Raw genomic sequence first — 24,193 nt, 5'->3', positions numbered from 1 at the left:
TATATATCATTTACATTATATATATCGCATATAACAATACAGATACATATTGTCAATAATAATAAGAATAATAATAACAACAACAACAACAAAATTATCAAACATATAAAAAAGAAAAAGAAAAAGAGGAAAAACAATTGCAGATGCATATCGTATAATGATAATAATACTAGATAACATAAAAAATAAATAAATAAATAAATAAATAAATAAATAAATAAATAAATAAATAAATAGACAACTGTCTCACTTCTCCGACAATTAAAAAAAAAAAAAAGAGCCCTATAATAAAATAAAAAACATTTCAAAACAATTCGAATAAAATTTTGCATTTACGAATAGAAACATACAAAAGAAAGGGGAAAAAAACAAAACAAAAAAAAAAGAAAGAAAAAAGAAAGAAGGAAGATACGCAAGATTAAATGTTAGTTTTAAAGTCGGAACCGTTTATCCCGATCAATCAAGACTTCCTTCAGCGATCATTTATGTATGTATGTATGCATCTATGTATGTATGTATGTATTCGTCGCGATCGATATAGCTCATCCCCTATACGTAGTCCCTTTTCTCGACTTTCAAATGGATAAATGACAGTACGACGAGTGGATGACATTTGCTCGTAGTCGTCCTTAACTCCACTCCTGTTCTCACGTATCCTTTGGAACGTAACGAAGCGCACTCGTAACGTAACACCCAAGGATAGCCAAAGAGGATCAAGAGATGCAAGAATAAGGACCGGTCTCCTCTTGTGGAGAGACAACAACGTGTGGTTAGTGTTTGGTTTGACAGAAAAGAGAGAGAGAGAGAGAGAGAAAGTGTATCTCGTATGTTGACCTCTTTTATGTTTCTCCAAATACAGGGTGAATAAAAAGTTCCTAGCTGGTCCTATAGTTTCAACCTGATATTAATTAAGAAAAAAGAAAAATGAAAGAATGAAAGAAAGAAAGAAAGAAAGAGGAAAACGAAAAAAGACGAGTCTGATGGCCAGAACGAAAAAAGAAAAGGAAAAACAATTAATTAATATTCGTTTTCCATGTATCACCGACTTTTTTTAATTTTTTTTTTTTTTTTATTTTTATATTAGATTTCTATTCTTTATATCGTTTCTTTCCTTTTTCTATCTTCGTTAATATAGGAATCGATCTTACGAATGTTATCTTTAGATTAAGAAGAAAAGACAAAAAAGAAAAGAAAAGAAAAGAAAAGAGAAGAAAGAGGAAGAAAAATGTCATTCATTTTTAATAGGGATTATATAAAGTAACGATTTTATATTTTTACATGAGACACTTTAAAGAAAGTTCCTATAAAATTTTTTTTAGAGATTAATTCTCAAGAGAGAGAGAGAGAGAGGGAGGGAGAGAGAGAGAGAGAAATAAAGAAAAAGAAAAGAAATCAATTAATACCCCTTTTCGTTACATCGTATAACCGACTTTTTTTTTCTATTAAATATGATAATATTCTTATTAAATTTGATAATTCGTTTTTATTAATTTTAATAATATTCTTCTATTTTCTATCTCCGTTACCATCGAAATCGATCTTACGAATTTCATCTTTAGTACAAAAAGAAAAAGAAAAAAAAAGGGAAGGAAAAAAAAAAGAAAGAAAGAAAGAGAGAAATAAAAATGTTATTCATTTTTAATAGGACTTATAAAAAGTAATAATTTTATATTCTTACACGAGACATTTTGTAAAAGGTCTCCCTCAAATTTCTTTTAGCGGTCAATCCTCAAGGGAAAAAAAAAGAAAAAGAAAAAGAAAGAGAGAGAAAAAAGAAAGAAAAAACTTCCTAGGACGTAGTTTTACGATAGGAAAGATAAAATTAGACTGATATATGTTCCGAGACGAAGAGGTAATTAAATTTTTTAATATAACTTTAGATAGCTTTGTCGAACCTAGAAACTTTTGGCCCGCTCTGTACAAACGTGAGATCTGAAATACGTAAAAATTCTTTTAACATTCAACGAAACGATCGTGAAACGGATCGGAGTTGGAGAGTACTCTCTCTCTCTCTCTCTCTCTCTCTCTCTCTCTCTCTCTCTCTCTCTCTCTCTCACTCTCTTTTCTCTCCTCTCTCTCTCTCTCTATCTCTGTCTATCTGTTTGTATGTTTGTAAATGTTCTTTTTCTCTCTCGATCTTTGGCCTTCTTTCTCTCTCTCTCTCTCTCTCTCTCTCTCTCTCTCTCTCTATCTATCTGTATCTCTTTTTTCTTTCTCTGTCTCACATACAGGGATGTCTGCACGGCCTGTTCAGCACGTGCTGCAACAACTCGTTTTCGGTTATATACTCGGAGATATTAACCAGACGTCCTCCATGACGATCGAGTTTCTCTGACCAGCACCACGACAAGTATCGAAAGTAGTCCTCTTTTCTTCAATGAGGATTAAATTTCTTTTCTTCCCCCTTTTTGTATTTCTTACGTCGTGTACTTATATATCTTCAAGATATTTCTTTTCTTTTCTCTTTTTTTTTTCTTCTTCCTTCTGTCGTTTCATAGGTAGTACATGATATAACTTTGAAGGATAAGAGTAATGCATACGAACGGGTTATTAGAAAATTGTTCAAGTATTAATGATTTTATAACAATAATAATAATAATAATTAATGTTATATATTTTATTATTATTAAATATTACTTAATAATAATACCAAATATAATGATAATAATAATAATTATTATTATAATTTATTATATATAATTATATCATATATAATATAATATTATACATAATACTACTCTACATATAATATTTTCATATACAATTTTTTTTTATATTTAAATAAATAAATATATATATTTATTTATTTTTTTCTGTGGATATCGATCGAAACGATAACGTAGCGAAGTTTTGAAAATAAAAAGAGAAAAGAAAAGTAGACTACCATTTCTCCAATTACTCTATAAATATATATACATATTCTTTTCTTTCTTTCTTTCTTTCTTTCTTTCTTTTTTTTTTTTTTGAAAAGAAAAGCGGTCTCTGTTTCTGAAGAAACGATATCGTGTTACGCGAAAACATAAACTTGCGACAGTTCTTGTCTCTAAATTGGTGGAACACTCACGGGAGGGTTGCGATAGTCTGGCGCTAACCTACTACAATTCCGTGCCAGTGTCGGGTGAAACGTTAACAGTCTCCAGAGTCAAATCCGGATACAGTTGTCATCCGATACTGGCTGGTACCACGTCTTGATAATTAGGGGATACCCGCCTACGTTCTGCGCGGAATTCGAAACTCTGCTTCTACGAGAGAATTGAACAAAATGTTTCACAAACGAAGATGCAACGAACTTTCGATCAAAAATCGAATAGATAATGGAATAGATTATTTATTAGTAATATCAAATCGAAATATTATAAAATAAGAAAAAAAAAATATATATATATAAATATAAAATGTGAGATAATAAAAATGATATGGCAATCTAACAATATTTAATTGTTATTTCTAAAAACATTGTTTGGAATTAATATGTACATGTATGTATGTATGTATGTATGTATGTATGTATGTATGTGTATATTTTAAATATAATTTTAGTCGTAATATTATATATAATTGTTAGTGTTATTAACGTGTGTATCATATGAAGTATTGTAATCTCGCATGGGATTTATTTGCAATGTTTAATGATCGTATTGTGTTGTATAGTGCGGTATATAGTGATATAGTATTGTGTAGAGTCGTATTGCAGAGTCTACTTTTTATAAAATAAAAAAAATATATATATTAATTGTATTTATATGATAATTCATTTCATATTTCTATATTTATGTATATGTGTGTGTTTTTTGTAAATATTTTATATAAATATTTAATAAAATTATATATACACACATATATATATATATATATCCTTTAACAATAAAATCAATACAAAAGAATCAAATATTTCACTAAATGTTAAACACATCTTTTGAAATTCGTCATTAATCTAATACTCTACCTATTGTAAATACAAATTCATTGAATACATACATACTACTAATATATTATTTTATTAAAAACAAATATATATTAATTATGCGTATAACCATACAATAGAATCAATCTGATCTATCTCAATTTCAAATACCAATATAATCTATTAGAAATCTATAAAAAAAAAGAATATTAAAAAAAAAAAAAGAAAAGGGAAACTAATTTATTATTATTACTATTTTTTCCTTTAAATCAATATTAACGATCCAGTTAGAAACTCTCAATGGTTGGTAAGACTTAACGAGTATATCACGAAGTGAATGAACGTAAATTACCAAGGACGATTCGTAGCTCGGTTTATCGTAGGATGTTCTGTAACTAGGAAAGGCGTTTACCCTCCACCCCTTCGCCCACTCGCTCTTAGAAGTGGAATCTGGTAACTAATGTAAGAATGGGACGAAGGGAGTTTCACGTTCGTACGACTTCGAGGCAACGGAAATGTCTCCCGTAAACTACTAATCACCATAAACCACCGGGCTACACGTGTTACGAATTCTCTCACTGTAGAGAAATCAGACTGTCCTTTTTGCTCCCTCGAGAAAGAGTGTGTGGACGCGTTTAACCGCACGCTTTTATCTTTTATCTCTTTCTATCTCTCTTTTTCTCTTCTTCTATTTGTCCTTCTTTTTCTTTAACTCTTTCTCTGTCTTTCTGACTTCCCTATTTTCATTCTATTCGTCTTTCTTTTTCTTTAACTCTTTCTATCTCTCCCCTCCCTCTCTCGTTCTTTCATTCTATTCATCCTTCTTTCTCTTTAATCTTTTCTCTCTTTTCCTCATTCTATTTCTTTAACTTTCTCTCTCTCTCTCTCTCTCTCTTGCTCTGGTTTCTTTATTTCCATTCTATTCGTCCTTCTTTTTCTTTAATTCTTTCTCCCTCTCTCTTTTTCTAATTTTCTTTCTCTTATTATCCCTTTTCTTCTCTGATTTTATCTTTTTCAATCTCATTATATCTCTCCTTTTCTGATACTATTTTTCTTCTTTTTGCTTTAATTTGTTTCTCTCTTTCTCTTTCTGATTCACCTCCCCCTCTTTCTCTCTCTCTTTCTTATTACCATTCTATATCTTTCTTCCTAATTCTCTCTCTCTCTTTCTTATTATTCTCTCCCACTTTCTCTTATTACTATTTCCTCTATATTATTTTTCTTCTATAATTCTCTCTCTCTTTCTCTCTTTTTTTAATTATCTCTTCATCTTTATCTCTCTCTTTTTCTTCCTCTAATTCTTTCTTTTTTTCCTTCACTCTCTCTCTCTCTCTCTCTCTCTCTCTCTCTTTATTTCTAATTTTTTCTCTTTTTCTTTAATTATTTCTTTCTCTAACGCTCTCTCTCTTTTTCTTCTCTTTTTCTTTTTATCCTTCTCTCTTTTTTACTCTATCTTTTTTACTACTATCTTACTTCCTCTTATGTTCCCTTTACATATCTTTCTAATGCTCGTTTTCTTTCTCTTTCTCTCTCTCTTACTATCATTCTATCTCTCTTTTTTTTATCATCTTTTTCTTCTTCTAATTCTACCCATTTTTTTTAAATTCTCTCTTTCTCTCTCTCTCTCTATCTTTCTTTCTCTTATTATTTCTTTCTCTCTTATATTCTCATTCTATCTCCCTAAATTTTGTTCTTTTTCTTTTATTATCTCTCTCTCTCTCTCTCTCTTTCTCTCCCTTATTCAAGTTCTATCTTTCTTTCTCTCATGTTCTCTTTATCTATCTTTCTCGTTTACTAACACGCTCGTTCTCTCCTTCTCTCTTTCTATAATTTCCTCTCTATTTTTCTCTAATCAACTCGTTTCTTCCCTAATTACTCTCTATCTCTCTTCACTTTTTTTATTAACTTCAGTATCTCTTAATCTCTAATACATCATATCATAATTATCATATTTTACAATTCGCAGAAGCGTACGATATTTCTAATTAAAAATATCGAAAAACAGAATTAAACAATACGAACAACGAAAAGATATTTGAATTGATTCTTCTTCGTGTTTGTTTTATATTTTACTTTTCTTTTTTTGATTTTTGGAAATTTAAGTGACCGAAACAAGTCTCCTTTTATTCCGATAGATAGATCGTTCGGATACCACGATAATTTTGGTTAATCTATCGCAGTATCGATGCACGATCGATTCTCGAAAAAGCTGTTGGATGTGAGCCGCCCCGTGGAGAAGAGTTTAGAGAAACAAACACGCCCACGAGGTAAAGCATCCTCCTAAGTCGTCGACGTGCTATACCGTATTATAAGTTAAAGACACGAAATACTGTCTGTAGAGAAACAGAAAGAGAAAGAGAAAGAGAAACAGAAAGAGAAAGAGAGAGAGAGAGAGAGAGAGAGAGAGAGAGAGAGAGAGAGAGAGAGAGAGAGAGAGAGAGAGAGAGAGAGAGAGAAACTTTGGAGAGGGTGCCGAAGGAGAAGACATTCGTCTCGCATTAGCATATACATGCTGAAGGAGAGAAAGACGCTAACAAAGTGATTCCTCTGTCTCTTTCTCTGTTTCTCTCTCTCTCTTTTTCTCTGCTTCTATATCTCCTTCTCTCTCTCTATCTTTCTAATTTCTAAAACTATTCCTTTTCTTTTATTTATTATCTACATCCTCCGTTTTCTATTTCTGTTATCGAGTTAAACCGTTGGAGAAAACTTTTTCTGATTTTCTTACAAGATATTTTATAATTTATATAATATTAAAGAAATATTCACAATAACAATATTATCTAAAGAAATGTAATAATGCTTGTAAATAATAATGATAATAATAATAATAATAATAATAATTATTATTATTATTATTTAAAAGGGTAATAATGATGTTTGTAGATAAATGTTATTATTATTTAGAAAAATAATAACGTGTTTTAAACATCTGTTTAGTAATATTATTTATGTAATATATTAATAGAGTATTAGACTGATAAATATATATATATATATATTATACAATAATAATTATTATAACAACAATTATATTATACACACACACACACACACACACATATATATGTGCTTATGTGTGGATTATAAATTCATACAATTTTATATTTCTTAAAAATCCTATAATCCTTCTCAAATAATTATTTTCCTAGTACAATTTACAATTATGTAGATTCTCTTTTTCGTTCGTTAGAAAATACCTAAATCTCAGTTCAAAGATAAATCCAATTTGGTTTGAAAGCTTTCAAAAGATACATACATACATACATACATAGACTAAAACAGGTTAACGTTATATTATCGGCCTGACACGCGTTTACCTTTTCGAATATCTCCCTAGAAATGTTCTAGTTTGTCGAAAAACATTTGATAGCTCTTGGCCAACAGTCCTGTCCATTATCGTGTTAATAATGTTAACACCAAAGAAGACTGTCGTCGACGAGATAAACGATTTAAGTAACACGATAAACTGCAAGGTCGAACTATTTCCTCTTTTTTCTTTTTCCTTCGTTTTTGTCTTTTCTTTTCTTTCTTACATACTTTCTTTCTTTTTCTTTTCCTTCTTCTAATTAACCAACTGTTGTTCGAGATATCTACTTTCGGAGATAAGCTACACCATAAAATTACATTCCGTAGAAACAGAGAGATTTCAGATTTCAAGAGTATTTAGATCGAGAAAAAAATCAGGCCAACAAATATTTTCATTCATTTAAAGAGAAGAACATTATCAATGTACGAACGACGATTATGCTATATCAACGATCTTATAAATAATTGATTTGAGAGAATAAGTTGTTAGAGATATACTTGATGTTATCTTTAATGTTGTTGATAATAAAATATCGAATAAATTAAATTTCTTAAGGAAGTTGAAATAAGAGACGAAGAAAGAGAAGAGAGGGAGAAATTATAGTAGGCCAAATTATGACATCAAATAAATTGTCATCGAGGAGATAAACGATTTAAGTAATAAGATAAATTATAAAAAAGAGAGAAAGAGAGAGAGAGAGAGAGAGAGAGAGAGAACGATTCGTATCTATATTTTAAGAAATAATGAACACTATAATATCATTACGTCTCACTCTATTGAATGAAAACATAGTAAAAGAATATTTACATACATTGATTCGAAAAAAAGAACACTTTAGATATTTTATTTACATCATGCATATACGTGATTATGTTATATATGAATGGATCTTATGAATAATTGATTGCAGCAAAAAAATATATTAGAGATATTCTCAAGTACCCTTTTACGTTGTTCGAGTCGATATAATAAAGCATTGGATAAGTATCGAATTTCGAAGAATTTCAAAATAAAAAAAAAGAGAGAGAGAATACGATCGGTCGAATTGTAAAAAAAAAAATTTCATGGCGATAAACGATTTAAGTAATAAGATAAATTGTAAGAAAGAGATCAGAGAACGATTTCAATCAATAGAAACGATTCTGAGAAATAATCAACACCATAAGATTATTAAATCTTATTTTCAATCGTATTAAGTGAAAATGTAATGAAAGAATATTTATATTTTTCGATTTTAGCTAATTAAGTCATGCATAGAAGCGATTATGTTACATACGAATGATTTTGAAATCGATATGATGAATCAATAGATAAGTGTCGAATTTAGAAAGAGTTTGAAAAACGAAAAAGAAACCGAAAGAAGAAACTAACACTATGAAAGAAAGAGAGAGAGAGAGAGAGAGAATGATTGGTCAAATTATTATACCGAAAAGATTGTCATTGCTGAGATTAATGATTTAAGTAAAATGATAAATTGTAAGAAAGAGATCGAACGAATTATAAGATACGTATATATCAGTATATATTAAAAAAAATAATGAATACCATAAAATTATCAATTCTTACTGTATTGCACGGAAACATTAATATTAATCATCGTGTATATAGTCGATTATGTTAAAATTTTGTACGATCTTACGAATAATTGATCGTAGCAAGCAATATATTAAATTTCAAAACATATTCTCGAGTATCTTTAATGTTGCTGAAATCGATGTGATAAATCAACCGATAAGTGTCAAATTTGGAAAGAGTTTGAAAGACAAAAAAGAAACTAAAAGAAGAAGAAGAAGAAAAAATACTATGAAAGAGAAAGAGAATACGATTGGTCAAATTATGACATCGAAAGGATTGTCATCGATGAGATTAATGATTTAAGTAAAACGATAAATTGTAAGAAAGAGATCGAATGAATTATAAAATATATATGTGAATATATATATATACCACTCTATATTTTAAAAAATAATATCATAAAATGATTAACACCCAGTGTATTGATTGAAAACGTACTGAAAGAATATATCCATATTTTCACACTACAAAAAAAAAGAAAGAAAGAAAGAAAACTAATAATAATAAAAACTAACCAACTATAGTAAATATGAACGATCATGTTACACATTAAACAAAACAAATCTAATAAATAATCAATTGCAACAAAAAAATATATCGAAGAGATACTCTCGCGTATCTTTAACGTTACCGAAATCGATCTGATAAACCATCCGATAAGTATCGAACTTGTAAGGAGTTTAAAGAAACCAAAGAAACTTAATCAAAAGTATAAAAAAAAAAAAAAAAAAAAATAGAAGAAAGAAAACAAAACAAAAAAACAAAAAAAGAACGAAGACAAATCAGGAAAGAAAGACAGCAAGAATAAAAGAAAGATAGATGAAGAAATAAAAAAATAAAGAAAAAAAAAGAAAAGAAAAGAAAAGAAAAGAAAGAAAGAAAGAAAGAAAGAAAGAGTACGGTCGGCCAAATTAAATCCTCGAACGTCGAAGAACGTTCGTAGAGGACCGTTTCCTTCGTAGGATCGAGCCAAAAGGATCGAGAAAAAGTTTTACGAGGGTCTAACGGGTGGGTTGGGTCGTTCGGTGTACACGAGGAGCTTATACGTCGGCGTATCCGGGCCGTCCGACGATGTACAACGTTCATGGGTCCCATGGTCCCATGGTCCCATGGTCCACAAGCATCCAACGACCTATGGAGCTTTGGAGGTTCTTCTGGCGCCGTGTTAGGCACTACGTCGTCATTGGGACTTATCTTTCTCTTTCTCTTTCTCATTCTCATTCTCATTCTCATTCTCTCTCTTTTATTCACTCTTTCATATATATATATATATATATATATATATATATATATATATATATATATATATCTTTCTCTTTCTCTTTCTCTCTTTCATATCTCTCTATCTTCGTTGCCATCCTCCTTCGAGGAACGTATAGGGAGAGTTGTTAAAGTTATATTGCCGGGCGTTAAAGCGGCGCAAACGCCACAAAAACAATACGACTTTATTGCTTAGTAGAGCGAAGAAGGAAACACCGAGGGTGCCCTCTTCACTCTTCTCCCTCACCCCTCCCAACAACCTCTCTTTCTCTCTCTCTTTCTCACTCTTTCTCTTTCTCGCGCGTTAGAGTCCTCACTACGCTTTGGTATTTCGGGAGAGATATAGAAAGACAGAGAGAAAGAGAGAGAGAGAGAGAGAGAAATGTCTGGTATTTGTCAGAAAAAAAAACGAAGAAGAAACCAACATGCGCGACACTTTAACGAATAGAGAGAGAGAGAGAGAGAGAGAGAGAGAGAGAGAGAGAGAGAGAGAGAGAAAGTCGTTCGTTTCGTTGAAAACGAACGATAGCGGAAGCTCTCTATCTCTATCTCTATCTCTATTTCTTTATCTCTATTTCTTTATCACCGTCAGTCTGTTTTTTCTCTTACTATGTATTTCATAAAAAGGGAATCATTAGTAGAAATATCGTGATTGATTCGAAGAAGTTTAAGGAGGTATACCAAATCATTTTTCAATACACGTTTTCGAATAACATGTACAAGTGTTTGATGGTTATTTAAGAAAGATCTTTGCTTATAAAAGTTTCTAATCTTCAGTCTTCTCTCTCTCTCTCTCTCTCTATTTCTTTCTTTTTTTTTTTGGTAGAGGAAGGTATAAAGGAGGTCAATTTATTTTCTTTTATTTCTTCTCTCTCGAAACGTTTCGTCTCCGATTTAGGAAGAAAGTAGAAAAGAAGGTCGATTTTTTTCAAGTGTTTCTTTTCTTTCTGTTTTTCGAAATATTTCGTCTGTACTTCGAAAATTTGGTGGATCAAGTAAAATATATATATAGGTACAGATATGTATGTATATATATATATATATATATATATATATATATGTAGGTAGGCTCACGCCCACGTACACATGCTCTAACGTTGCACACATCGAACTTTCAAATATATGACCGGTGAGCTCGGACGGCACACACGGTACCCTCCGACACTGGGTACAACGGCACTCCGATCCTCCCGTTTCTCCTGTTTTTGACAACAATTTCCACTTAGTGCCTCCGCGCGACATTCGAGAACCAACGACCGATTCACGAAAAGAGAATCGAAACCGGATATATTTTTGTCGAATCGAAACGTCGTCGACCTCTAAGCTCCGACATAGACTTTTGCGGAACCATACTAACGTTATTTTTTAAAATCGATATTATTATATTTTATATATATATATGTATGTATGTATGTATGTATGTATGTATATATGTATGTATGTATGTATATAAGTAAATATGTTTCTAACTTTTTTTTCTTTATGTGTATTAAGTGTCGAAGAATTTTGAGTTTAAAGTAAATTTGACGAATATCATAAAAGCGTTTGGAAAATCAATGAAAAATGGATAAAATCGATTCCGACGAAGAATTCTTTGGAATTCATTTTTATTTATTATTTTTATTTATATCTGATGATCGACGTGATTTTATTTTCTTGTTTTTCGATTGCGTACTTTGATGTGAATCTTTTTGTATTTTACTTTTCTTTCATTTTTTTTTTGTTGAATATGTATATAATTTTTCTTTTTGTTTATTATTAATTGTTATTGATGCGTTTATTGGTATATTTAATGTCATTAAATAATTATAAATTATTAGATATAAGGTTATTGTTATGTAATGTGTTTGATAATAACAAGTTTATTTGTAATAGATAATATATGAATTATTGGAATATAAGAGATTGTGAAAAATAAATTCTTAAAAATACAAGTTTGTATTATCAAATGATAATAAATTTTATTCATGCGATATAACGTATGTAATATCTGCGAGAATATATTTAATATATTACTTATTACATAGAATGCAAATTGCTAATCAATTTCAAGAGATAAAAATAATTATATAAATATTTAACATGGTTAATAGAAGGTATACGTATTATAGATTTTTTTGAAACAACAAAATATTTATTGTATCAATTATTGGGGAAAAGAAAGTCATGTCTTAAAATCTTATTCAAATAATAAATTATTTAATATAAGATAGATTTATAATATCTAATAAAAAAAGATTTATTATCAAAAAATAATTAATACACAAGGATGAATCGTGCCAAAAACGGCTTTTAATTTTTTAAATTATACTAGTTAAAAACTCGTACTAAACTAATTTACTAATCAAAAAATTTAGTTAAAAAAAAAAAAAAAAAAAAACAAGTCCCAAAGAAAAAAAGAAAGAAGGAAGAAGAAAAGAAAAGTTTGACCGATAATTAATATCACCTAAGAACTTTCAACCCTCTCGGATTAACAAGATAAAAAACAAAAAAAGAGAGAGAAGAAAAAAGAAAACGAGCGAGAGAAAGACAAAATAATACAAGAGAAGATAGAAAAGAGAAGAAAAAAAGGAGAAAAGAAATTACAAAAAAGAAAAAGAACAATTATTACGTTAGGGAAAACATCGATGGTACAACGAACACGATCCTATGGTAATATCTATACTAATCGTAGTTTCACCATTCATAAGTTCGAGTTCCATTGAGAAGACTATGGCGTGCCGGTGTGAATGGGCTCCTTCGCGTTACGGATTATATGCGAGGAGCGGCCAAGATGTTTATCGTCCGAATGAATTCAGGGGCGTAGAGAGAAGGCACGTATCGTGTGGTGTACGAAGGGATCCGCGAGGGGGCGGACTATGGTTAGGGTGGTTAGGTTCGTCAAAGGTGTTGACATAAGGGGAGCGCCAAGTTGGATGGAGGCGTCACTACAAGCTGCCCTCATTCGCACCTCCGCCTCTCTCGTTTCCTCTTCTCATCTTGAAAATTCTTTCTTTCTCTTTCTGTCTATCTATCTTTTTCTTTCATCCCTCTCTCCGTCCATTTAGCTATCTATCTCTCTCTCTCTCTCTCTCTCTCTCTCTCTCTCTCTCTCTCGTTCTGTTTCTTTCAAGGTTTAAAAATGAATTTTTCATTCGTCGAGACGGTAAATAAATTTCAATGTAGTTTTTTTGTTTCTTTTATTTTATTTTATTTTATTTTTTTTTTTTATAGTGATTTCTTTCTGTTTTCTTTTTTTTTGTTCGTATTTTCTTTCTCTCTCTCTCTTTTGTTTTTTCTTTTTTGGTCTCCTTCAGAACTCGTAGGTCGAAGAGAGAATCATCGAAATCATGTTTTGAGATACTTATTTTTGTCTTTTTTTTTTAATAGTTAATTTGTATTTTCTTCTTCTTCTTTTTTTATGCTGGTATTAATGGATGTATTATTAATATAACATTTTATGTTAAGTTTTCTTTCTATTTGTTGTTGTTCAAATTTTTCTTTTACGCTGCAGTTGCGTTATCGTTGAAAGGTGGAGATAATTAATAAATTTCAATGAGAATTTTTCAATGACTGTTTCTTTTTTTATACAAATTCTTTCTCTCTCTCTCTCTCTCTCTCTCTCTCTCTCTCTCTCTCTCTCTCTTTTTCTTTTCTTAGAAATTCGGAGGACAGATCGAAGAGAGAATCGTTAAAATCACGTTCTAAAATATCTGTTCTTAACAGTAAATTTGTTTTCTCTTTTCACTTTTTCTTCCCTTTTTGATATTTTACATTAGAAAGAAAAAAAAAAAAAAAGGAAATTAACACGAAGCTATTCAATTTAATTTTGTAATAATCGAATATATTATAAAAACAATGATAAAAAAAAAATAAAGAAAAAAAAAAGAAAAGAGAATAAAAAAAAAAAAATGTATGTGTTGTAGTATCGTTGATATAAATTTCAAGGTTAAACGAATAATACGATTTTTCTTGATTTTTTATAATAATAAGGAAAAAAATAATTTTCCTAGAATTCTTTTTTCTGCTTTTCTTTTTCTCTCCTTTCTCTTTCTTTTATCCGTTATCCAATAAAATACGGAGATACGACGAGTCCTTGTATAAATGTAAATGTTTTATGATTCCGCAAGACAAGTTCGTTTCGAATGGAAATAGTCATCCTATTCAAAAAGTCAGAGCATCGACCGATCGTTAGTGGATCTGCGGAATTAGTTGTATTTGTATGCTCATCCGAGCGACGAAGATGCGGGCCACGAAAGGGCCGCAAAAGGGTGAGTGGGTGGAGTAAAATAGGACCACCCAGCCCGTGTCGGCAGCGTTAGTGTTAGCATAACGCGTGGGCGCCATTCTTTTCTCTTTATCCTTTCCTGTCCTTTCCTTTTCTTTCTCTTTTCTGTCTCTGTCTTTCTTTTCTTCCCTATCTATGTATCTATCTATCTATTTATATATGATTTTTAATTTATTTTATTTTTAATTTATTTTTTATTTATTTATTTATTTTTATATTATTTTTATATTTGTGTTTGTGTGTATGATTACAACAATGTTTATTGGCTAGTTTGTAATATAATTATATTGTAAAATATATTATTATAATATAATATAATAATATATTATATTGTGAATACTACGGTGTTAGTTAGTTAGTTAGTTATGAAACTTTCAGAAAAATTATATTATTAAATATATTATTGTAATATGATATAATAATATATTATATTGTAAGTACAAGAGTGTTGTCATTGTTAGTTATGAAATTTTCAGAAACAATTTTCAGATAATTTAATACCTGTTGATTAAATTGATATAATATTATAGCGTTGTTTAATTAGATGGAAAATACTATAAATCATGAAATTAGTCTTTTAAACTAATCCAATATTATATTATAATATATTATATTATATTACGTTATTATATTTAAACTGATACTAAATAATAACTGATAATAAATAAGAAATATTAAAAATTCGAATATTTCTTATCATCTATATAATTATATAAGATATATTTAATTGAATTATACAAAGTATCTATTTAATTATATAAAACTTATCTATATATCTATCTATCTATCTATCTATCTATCTTTCTTCCTATCTTTTTCTTTCCTTCGTTCTATTTATTTCTATTTACTTTATCTATTATCTTTTTCCTCTTGAGATTAAAAACTTTGAATATATTTATCAAATATATTTAAATATAATTATCTTAATAATAAATAAATCCTAATAAATAGATCCTTAGATATAACTATCTTAATAATAAAATCTTTTTCTCTTTTTATTTATTTATTTCTTTATCTATTTTTTTTTTTTTTTTAATTTATATATATCATTTTACGCTTTTTCTATCCAATAATTATCAAAATCAATGAAGAAAAATTGATACATAAAGCATAAACGATTATGTTACTAATAAATACATTATTTTCTTCTTTTTCTTTCTTTCTTTTCCCTTCTCTCTCTCTCTTTTACAATTCATACGCAACAACGCGTACTCAAACAAATAATTAATATCTACGAAGAAATCGTATAAGTACGGTGCGAAAGTGAAAAGACGTCTTTGAAAAGAATAGAATTCGAACTGTGCCATTAGAGAATGAAAATGCATCCTCAATCAGGATCATTAATAAACGGCAAAGTCACGATGTAACCTATTCGCCATTGTTCTACGTACGAATTGAATGAATTAACTTTGTTCGCAGGAAGTCTACGTGAATTCGAACGAGAGAAACGAAAAGGTACTTACTTTTCCAGTGTGAACGCTATAACTCCGACGTATGCTCGATCTTCTATCGAAACTTCTACGTTCGCGTTCGTGAATGGTTAGAAAGAATGGAAGTAAAGAGAAAGAACGAGAAAGAGAAAGAGCGAGAGAGAGAGAGAGAGAGAGAGAGAGAGAGAAGGATAGAAGTGTCAGGTACCCTTCGAATGTCGAACTTTGAACTAATGAATAATTCGAAGAAGGCTCAATAGAATAATTGATAACTTTAACTCGAAAGAAGAAACTCGAAAGTGAATTTAGACGTTTGTGTCATTTGGTTAAACAATTTTCATACTTGATCTTTTGCATTTTATTCGAAAGTTTGCGAAAGTAAAAAGATTTTTTGTTTTTCTCTCTTTTCTTTTTTTTTTGGTATGAATTATTTAATGGGATATTGATAGATAGGTATTGTAAGATTGATCTATAAGAAGTATTGAAATTTTGTAAGTTTCTGTATCTTTAATTATATGAAATGATTAATTTGATGTAAGTAATCTGTAAGTGATTTATTAAGTAACGTTGTAGGATGTATATATGTAATATATTATAAACTTGTTAGTATTTTGTATTCGTGTTAAAACAGTATAGTATAGTATGGTGTAGTGTTGTATTAGAGATTAGTAAATACGTATAATCTTAAAATTCTAAATATTTTGTAGTCAAATAAGTGAATAAATAAAAGAAAAAAAATATATTTTTAGTAATTTTGTATCTGAATTAAAACATTATAGTATAGTATAGTATACTATAGTATTGTTTTAGACGATTTATAAATTAAATAATATTAGTCAATCAGTGTAATCTCGGAATTTTAAATATATTGAAAAATAAAAAGAAAATAATATTATAATATAGTATAATATACCATGGAATTTAATTATAAATAATCTCGAAATTATCTATATTTTGTATCTAAACAAACAGGTATTTAGCAACAAAACTACTACGATATAATAATATTAATTTAATACAGAACTATAATATTATATTGAATTCAAACAGATAAGTGATCATTGAATTTTCAATATTTTCCATTCTACAATATAATATATTTTATTTTTAATATTACTAATGTTTTAATAAAAATTTTTTACGAAGTATAGTGTTATCAAATTTTATACACGCGCGTGCATACAGTTACACATTACACCGTAGTAAAATTATATCAATTTTTTAATAAAATTTTTTTACGAAGTACATTAAATTTTACACACACATACCTACACGTGCACACACACATTATATCATATTAAAATTAGATTAGTCATTAAAACCTTTTGTCAAAAAGAAAAGAAAAGAAAAGAAAAAAAAAAAGAAAATTAAACCGTGCCAATAAAATTCTTATCCAATCCAAAATATAAAAAATTCTTACAATACTTTATTACTCATCAATAACAAGTATTATTTATCGAAATATCAATTTGACAGAGGCCGAAGTCAAATTTGAGACATAATATCACGAGAGATCGAATTTAATGATACGACAAGCGAATATCTTCGGGCTATTTGTGCCAGGTGATAACTCGTATGAGTCTTTCTTAATGGGAACCGTCGTAACCGGTGCGATTTCGTACGCGGCTTGTCTCGTAGGAGTATCATCTTAACGATCCGATCTAGAGAAGGGAGAAGAAAAAGAAGAAGAAGAAGAAGAGGAAGAAGAAGAAGAAGTGAAGATATAAGAAGAAAAAATAAATCAGAAGAACAAATCAGTAAGAGAGAAAGAGAGAGAGAGAGAGTCATACGAATAGAATAAGAAAGAATAAAAATACGAATATAAATACAAGTACATACGTAAGAAAAAGAAGGAGTGGGGATAAGAAGAAGAAAAAATAAATCAGAAAGAAAGCAGTAAGAGAAAGAGAGAAAGAGACAGAGTCATGCGAATAGAGTACGAGTATAAGTAAAAAATAAAAATAAAAAATAAATCGGAAAAAAAAATCTATAAGCGAGAAAGAGAAGAAGAGATAAAGTAAGAAAGAGAGAAAAAGATAGAATCATACGAATAGAGTAAGAAAGAATAAGTGTACGAGTATAAATAAGAAACAAAACTAAGAAGAAGAAGAAGACAGAAAGAAAGTAAAAAAAACAAAAAAAAGACAAAAAAAAAAACAAAACAAAAAACAAACCAGAAAAAAAAGAAAAAAAAAGAAAGAAAGAAAGAGAAAGAGAATGTGAAATGATACATAAGAAAACCGGTGGCGAGTGGTATCCTCAGGCGGCCATTAATCAAAGGACAGGGAGCGCTAATGAACCTGCTGGAATCGCGAAGCGTTTCCCTTCAGTTCGATGGCGCGACTCCTCTCGGTTCTCCCTCCTCCTCCTCCTCCTCCTCCTCCTCCTCCTTCTCCACCTCTTCCTCCTCCTGTTCCTGTTCCTCCTGTTCATCATCCTTCTTTCCTTCTACCACCTCTTATTCACCCCCACCCTCCGCACTGCTCGATCCTTCTCTTTTAAGTCAGTCCTTTGGCCTTTAGCTTTGCTACCACTGTGCCAACTCCTCCTCCTCCAACCCCTTACCATCCCACCAATTCACCCCACTGTAATTCCATCCCACCCCTTTCCTCTTCCTCCTTCCTCGTCATCGTCGTCTTTGAATCCACGAAAAGGGCCGGAGGGCAAACGAACGAGATCTTGTGTGCTGTTATCTGAACGTTCGAAAGCAACCACCTTTTCTTGTGTTAGAGAAAGATAGAGATAGATAGATAGATAGAGAGAGAGAGAGAGAGAGAGAGAGAGAGAGAGAAGAGGAGCGTGTTATCGGCTAAAGTACGGTGTAAACACGACATTATTCTTTATTCTTTTCCAAGATTACACGTTTCTTTTGCTACTAGTCTTCGTCAAGGTCTAACATAACGTTACTCTTCCTTCTTTAGTTTCCTCTTTCTTTCTCTTTCTCTCTGTCGTTTCTTTTTCTTTCTTTTCTTTTTCTTTTTTTTACTTTGCTTTCTTCTCTTTGGTATTTTTCCTTGTACTTTCCCTATGGTATTAATTGGAGAAAAAATGATTGTTAATTATTATTGAAATAATTTGGATAACGTGGATAAATTTTCTTTTATATCTGTAATGTTATATCTTTGAAAAATGTCATCAAAGAGAAAGAGAGAAAAAGAGAGAATAAATAAATAAATAAATATATATATATATATTAATTTAAAAATCAATCTTAGTTTGAAAAAATGATCGGTAATTATTGAAATAAATTGGATAAGATATTGATGATTGAACGATCACAATTTTATTTTATCTCTATAAATTATCGCTAAAGAGAAAGAAAAAGAGAGGAGATAAATAATTACATAAATAAATAAATAAATAAATAAATAAATAAATAAATATATATATATATATCACCGTTCCATCTCGTTTTGAATCTATAATAAAACCTCCGTTAATCGTAATCGACGTTGAGAACAAATCTTGAGATCTTGAGAGTTTTAAACGAGAGGGGAAGAAGAAGAAAAAAAGAAAAAAGAAAAAAGAAAAAAATTCCCGTTGCAGTAACGGGCAACATTAAGCACAATCGTCAGTCAGGGAAGAATAGGAAAGAAGAAAAAAGAAAAACAAACAATAACAGATAATCACAATACAAGAGGGGGGAGGAAACGAGTTGCGTTAATCTAATGATATCTATGCAATTCCAAGTATGAGAAATATGCAGGAAAAAAGGAATTAAAAGAAAAAAAAAACAAGACAAGAAGAAGAAGAAGAAGAAGAAGAAGAAGAAGGAGAAGAAGAAGTAGAAGAAGAAGAAGAAGAAGGGAAGAGGGAAAAAATCAAACAGATAACAGAGAGAAAGAGAGAGAGAAAGAGAGAGAGAGAGAGAGAATCATCCGAAACACGTAAGGCCATACGTTTAACAAGCTCTCTAATTATCTGCACGCGTTATATATGTTATATATGTACACGTGATAAGTTGTAGCGTTGCAATTTGCTTTGTGTTATTTGCACTATTGTTTTCTCCGAGTCCATTCCTCTCTCTTTCTCTCTCTCTCTCTCTCTCTCTCTCTCTCTCTCTCTCTCTCTCTCTCTCCTCACCCTTCTCACCCTCACTCATTCACTCATTCACTCACTCCCTCTTGATCCCTTCGGCGTTCTATATCCTCTCTTTCTCTATCTATCTCGTTCTATCTCGTTCTATCTCGTTCTATTCCACCCCCAACCATCATCCCAATTACTCGATGCCCGGGGCCGAGCGATCTCGCCATTATCGGATGACACGGACCCACGCTTTTATGTTTAATTGATATTTTTCGTAACTCCCCTGAAATCCAATAGAGAATCGCTCCAACGAACAGATATAATCCCGGGGACGACATTGCTCTCGTTAAAATATTTCCGTTGGAAAGTATCGCATCGATATATATATATATATACACACACACACACATACTACATACACATACACACATACACGTATACACATATATACACATATACACACTTATATATATATCTCTAAATATATATATGTAGCTACGCAGCGTACCATTCAAACCCAAGCGACCCTTCAAGCCTGGAGGTGAAATTTATTTATTTTTATTTTACCTTTTTTCTTTTTTTTGTTTTTTATTTACCACCACCATCGTCCCAACCACCCAACCACCCACCTACCCACCTCACCTCCTCCCCCCATTTGTATACCGATATTTCTTTCTTTTTTTTGTGCGTGTGATCGTTTCTTTTTTCTTTCAATTCGCCCTCTCTTTTTTCTTCTTTTTTTATCGCTTTGACTTCGCCCCATTCTTCTTTTTCTCTCATAGACCGAGGATTTTCATCCGAAATCGTTATTTGAACGATCTCATCTCGCTATCTTCCCTTACTCCTACTTCTTCTCCCTCTACTACACCCTCCTTCACTTCTTCATCTTTTGTCATCGATAAGAGGCCAACGTTCTCTTTCGTCTTCGTTTATTTAACTAAGAATCTCTCTCTCTCTCTCTCTCTTTCTCTCTCTGTTTCTTTCTTTCTTTCTTTCTATTTCCATCTTTCTTTCTCTTTCCTTCGTAGTAAAATTTTACGTACGTTTTATTCGTTCGATAGATACACATTCGTCGACAACGTTCGGCCATTAAATTTTTTTACAAGAAATTGAGAACGCACGTGTATGCGTACATTTCCATTCTCTCTCTCTCTCTCTCTCTCTCTCTCTCTCTCTCTCTCTCTCTCCCTCTCTCTCTCGATCCCATTCGAACGGAATATTTTCCTGGCGCGGGAAAAAAAGGGGCCGCATTTTTTTCGGCACCGCTTTTCTGCATCTCGATTTATCGAAACGAGCTCTGTCCAGGGGGTTACAACGATGCCAGTGAGAGACAAAGAGAGAAACAGAGAAAGAGAGAGTAAGAGAAAGAGAGAGAGAGAGAGGGAGACCCAGCCGAAAATGTTCAGCAAAATTAAATGAACAATTCGTTACGGAGAGTAACGAGCTCACGCCATTGCACCAATACTGGCCACTCTCTTTCTCCCAGGTGACTGAGACCAAACTGGAAGCGCTAGATTTCGTTCGCCGACTCGTTCTATTAATTTAATCGCTATTTATTTTACTCAGGAGAGTAACTTTCGAATTTCTTAATCTATATCGATATAAAGTTAAAGGTCGATTTATGGCTAAGCGCGAAAATTCTATGTCATTTTAATTAACCCCCAATGAGATTACTAAAAGAGATCATGTATTAAATTTTTTTTATGAAAGATAGAATTATTTTATATCTTTCATAAACTTTATTATATGGAAGATATTTTGAGGAAGAATGGTGTCATTTTCTTTTTTTTTTTTTTTTTATATTGAATCAGCAACGATTACTCTGTAACGCAATTGTATTATGATATTACATTGATAGAAAATATTAAAAATTTAGAAATTAATTATCAATTAATTCAATACGTTTTCTATAATAATTCGACTGATTTTATACTAATTCAATACTAATTTCTTTTTTCTTTCTTTCTTCTTTTTATATCAAATCAGCAAGGGTTATTCTGTAACGCAATTTTTATTATGGTGTTATATTGATAGAAAATATTAAAAATTTGGAAATTAATTATTAATTAATCCAATAGTATATTATAGTGTTATTTAGTTAGATAGAAAATATTTAACGTTTTTAGTTTATTTGTTGAAAAAATTGATATAAGACTATGGGTATTGTTCAGTTAGTTAGAAAATATTACGAATTAAAAAATTATTTTTTGACATTAATCCAACACAATCTTGTAATATACTATAGTATAATAAAAATTGTAAAATTAATTCTTGATTAACTTAATATTATATTATCATTTAGTTGGATATAAAAACTTAAAAATTTTAGTTAAAATAGTATAGTTTCGTTTGTCATTATCGTTAAATATATAATACTACAAATTAAAAATATTATTTTTTGACATTAAATAAATTCAATGCAATATTCATTAACCCAATTTTAAATCTACTTTATATAATTTATATTTCATAATTTATTATTATATAGATATACATTCTTTTCTTTTTAATTTATATTATATCCGTATAGGAATTTATTTGAAATAAACAAAAAATTAAGAAGTTTCATTATATCACACACATACATATATATATATATATATATATATATATATATATATATATAAAAGAAAAAAAAAAAAAACAAGAACACATACATACATAAACTTTTGGTTAGTTTTTCATGTCGGAAACAAGTCCGGAACAAGTTTGGAATATCGATTTCAAAGATGCCTTTGGCAAACAAAGTATCGTTGTCCTTCGACGGTTCGCGTATTTGTCAAGAAAATTTGGTAAACTCGAGAACCTATGAGGGGGTCTTAGAAAGACCCAAAAGAGAGATACGATCTCTTTCTTTAACGATCGTTTAACGGCGGCCGTACGGTTTCAAGTGGCGCCAGACCAAAGACTTTCAGTAAAGCGTTAAGTCCAACGTAAGACAGGAGGCAAGAAAAAGGGCGTGCTAATAAATTTTCTGAAGTCGGTACGCCGCTATATAATTCTTCGAACGTTTTAGTTCTGAACGTGGAGAGGAAAGAAAAAAAGGAAAAAAAAAATAAAAAAAAAAAAAAAGAAGAAGAAGAAAATATCAACCGTAAATCCCCCGTCGATTTTCTCACGGTGCGATAACCGCGTCCTCTTTTTCTTTTTTATTCTTAGTCCATCGTAAATTTTTCAAATAGACGCTCATGCGAAGATCCCATTCCAAACGTTTTTCTTCAAAAGCGTTTTGAAGGAAAGGAAAAAAGAAAGAAATGAAAAATTAAAGTATCTATCGAGGCAAGAAACTTTATCGCAAGTTTCATTATCGCGAGTAACGTTATATTTTATTGAAAAATTTTTTAAGAGAAATTCGTTACAATTTGACGAACAATTTTTGTTATAACTTTAATGAGAATTTCATCGTTAATATCGGAGCGACCAATTCATTATATTTTGATAAAATAATTTTATAATTTTATTACAATTTAAACGGGAGTTTCGTTTTTAAGAAATATTTTTAAGAAAAAAAGAAAAAAGATAAACTTCCTTCTAATTCGTACTAACATTTATTTCGTTATAAGGATTCGATTAAAATTGAAATTAAATAAGAATTTCGTTAAAGTTTGCGAAAGAATTTGCGCTGGAGAATCGCATTAAAATTAAATTGACAATTTTCTTGGAACTTGTACGAGAATTTTATTAAAATTTCAAGGAAATAGAAAAAGGAAAGAAAAGAAAATTTCCTTATAATCGCAATTAAAGAATCACATTAAAATTATTACTATAATATCTTGCAAACTATTTTATACCCAATCGTCAAGATCTACCGACGGATCGGTATCTCTATCTTTCCAAAAGAAAAATAAAAAGAAAAGAAACTTCATTTTAATTCGTCCTAACATTTCATTACGTTATATCGTAAGAAGAATTCAATTAAAATTAAAATCAAATAAGAATTTCAATTGAAATTTGCGGAAGAATTAGCGATGGAGAATCGCATTAAAATTAACATTCCAAATTTTCTTGTAACTCGAACGAGAATTTTATTCAAGTTTATAAAAGAAGAAAAAGAAAAGAAAATTCCCTTGTAATTGCAATTAAAGAATCACGTTAAACTTATTACTATTTCGCAATTATATTTTTGCATTATATTTTGCAAAAATCGTCGAGATCTAACAACGGATCGGTATTTCGATTTTCCAAGAAAAAAAAAAAAAATTTGCCGTCAAGGGTCGAACGACAGGAGACAAACCGGAAGTAGACAAGACAGAAAGAGAGAAAGAGAGAGAGAGAGAAGGGTATGGTCAAAAACCGAAGGGAAACGATTTAGTACGAGTTGCGATCCGGGTGTGTAGCTACTCGTTAACGTAAGACAACCGTACCGATAACGATCGGCTAATCTTCCTGAAACTCACGAGCCCGAAAAAAAAGGACGACGTCTT

At 30.3% G+C, this 24,193-nt stretch overlaps 1 protein-coding gene across 8 annotated transcripts in view; it reads right to left on the bottom strand.

Moving 5' to 3' along the window:
* Positions 1-24,193, bottom strand: part of LOC127071081 (uncharacterized) — a 152,938-nt gene that overhangs the window by 77,371 nt on the left and 51,374 nt on the right. Inside the window, exons 7-8 of one of the 8 annotated variants that reach the window (XM_051009947.1) lie at positions 18,730-18,768; positions 18,290-18,436 (exon numbers count right to left, since the gene is read on the bottom strand). The exons of 5 other annotated variants lie outside the window; for them this stretch is intronic. In XM_051009947.1, the coding sequence (XP_050865904.1) occupies positions 18,305-18,436; positions 18,730-18,768 (171 nt within the window). In that variant the 3' untranslated portion in view covers positions 18,290-18,304. Of the gene's footprint in view, positions 1-2,976; positions 3,243-18,289; positions 18,437-18,729; positions 18,769-24,193 lie in introns of those variants that run through there. 2 more of the 8 variants (XM_051009951.1, XM_051009950.1) reach the window with 2 other exon arrangements.

Source organism: Vespula vulgaris, chromosome 20 (genome assembly GCF_905475345.1).
Source record: "Vespula vulgaris chromosome 20, iyVesVulg1.1, whole genome shotgun sequence".
NCBI lineage: Eukaryota > Metazoa > Arthropoda > Insecta > Hymenoptera > Vespidae > Vespula > Vespula vulgaris.
Note: the sequence above shows the minus strand (reverse complement) of the source record. Positions and strands in the feature narration are given on the sequence as shown.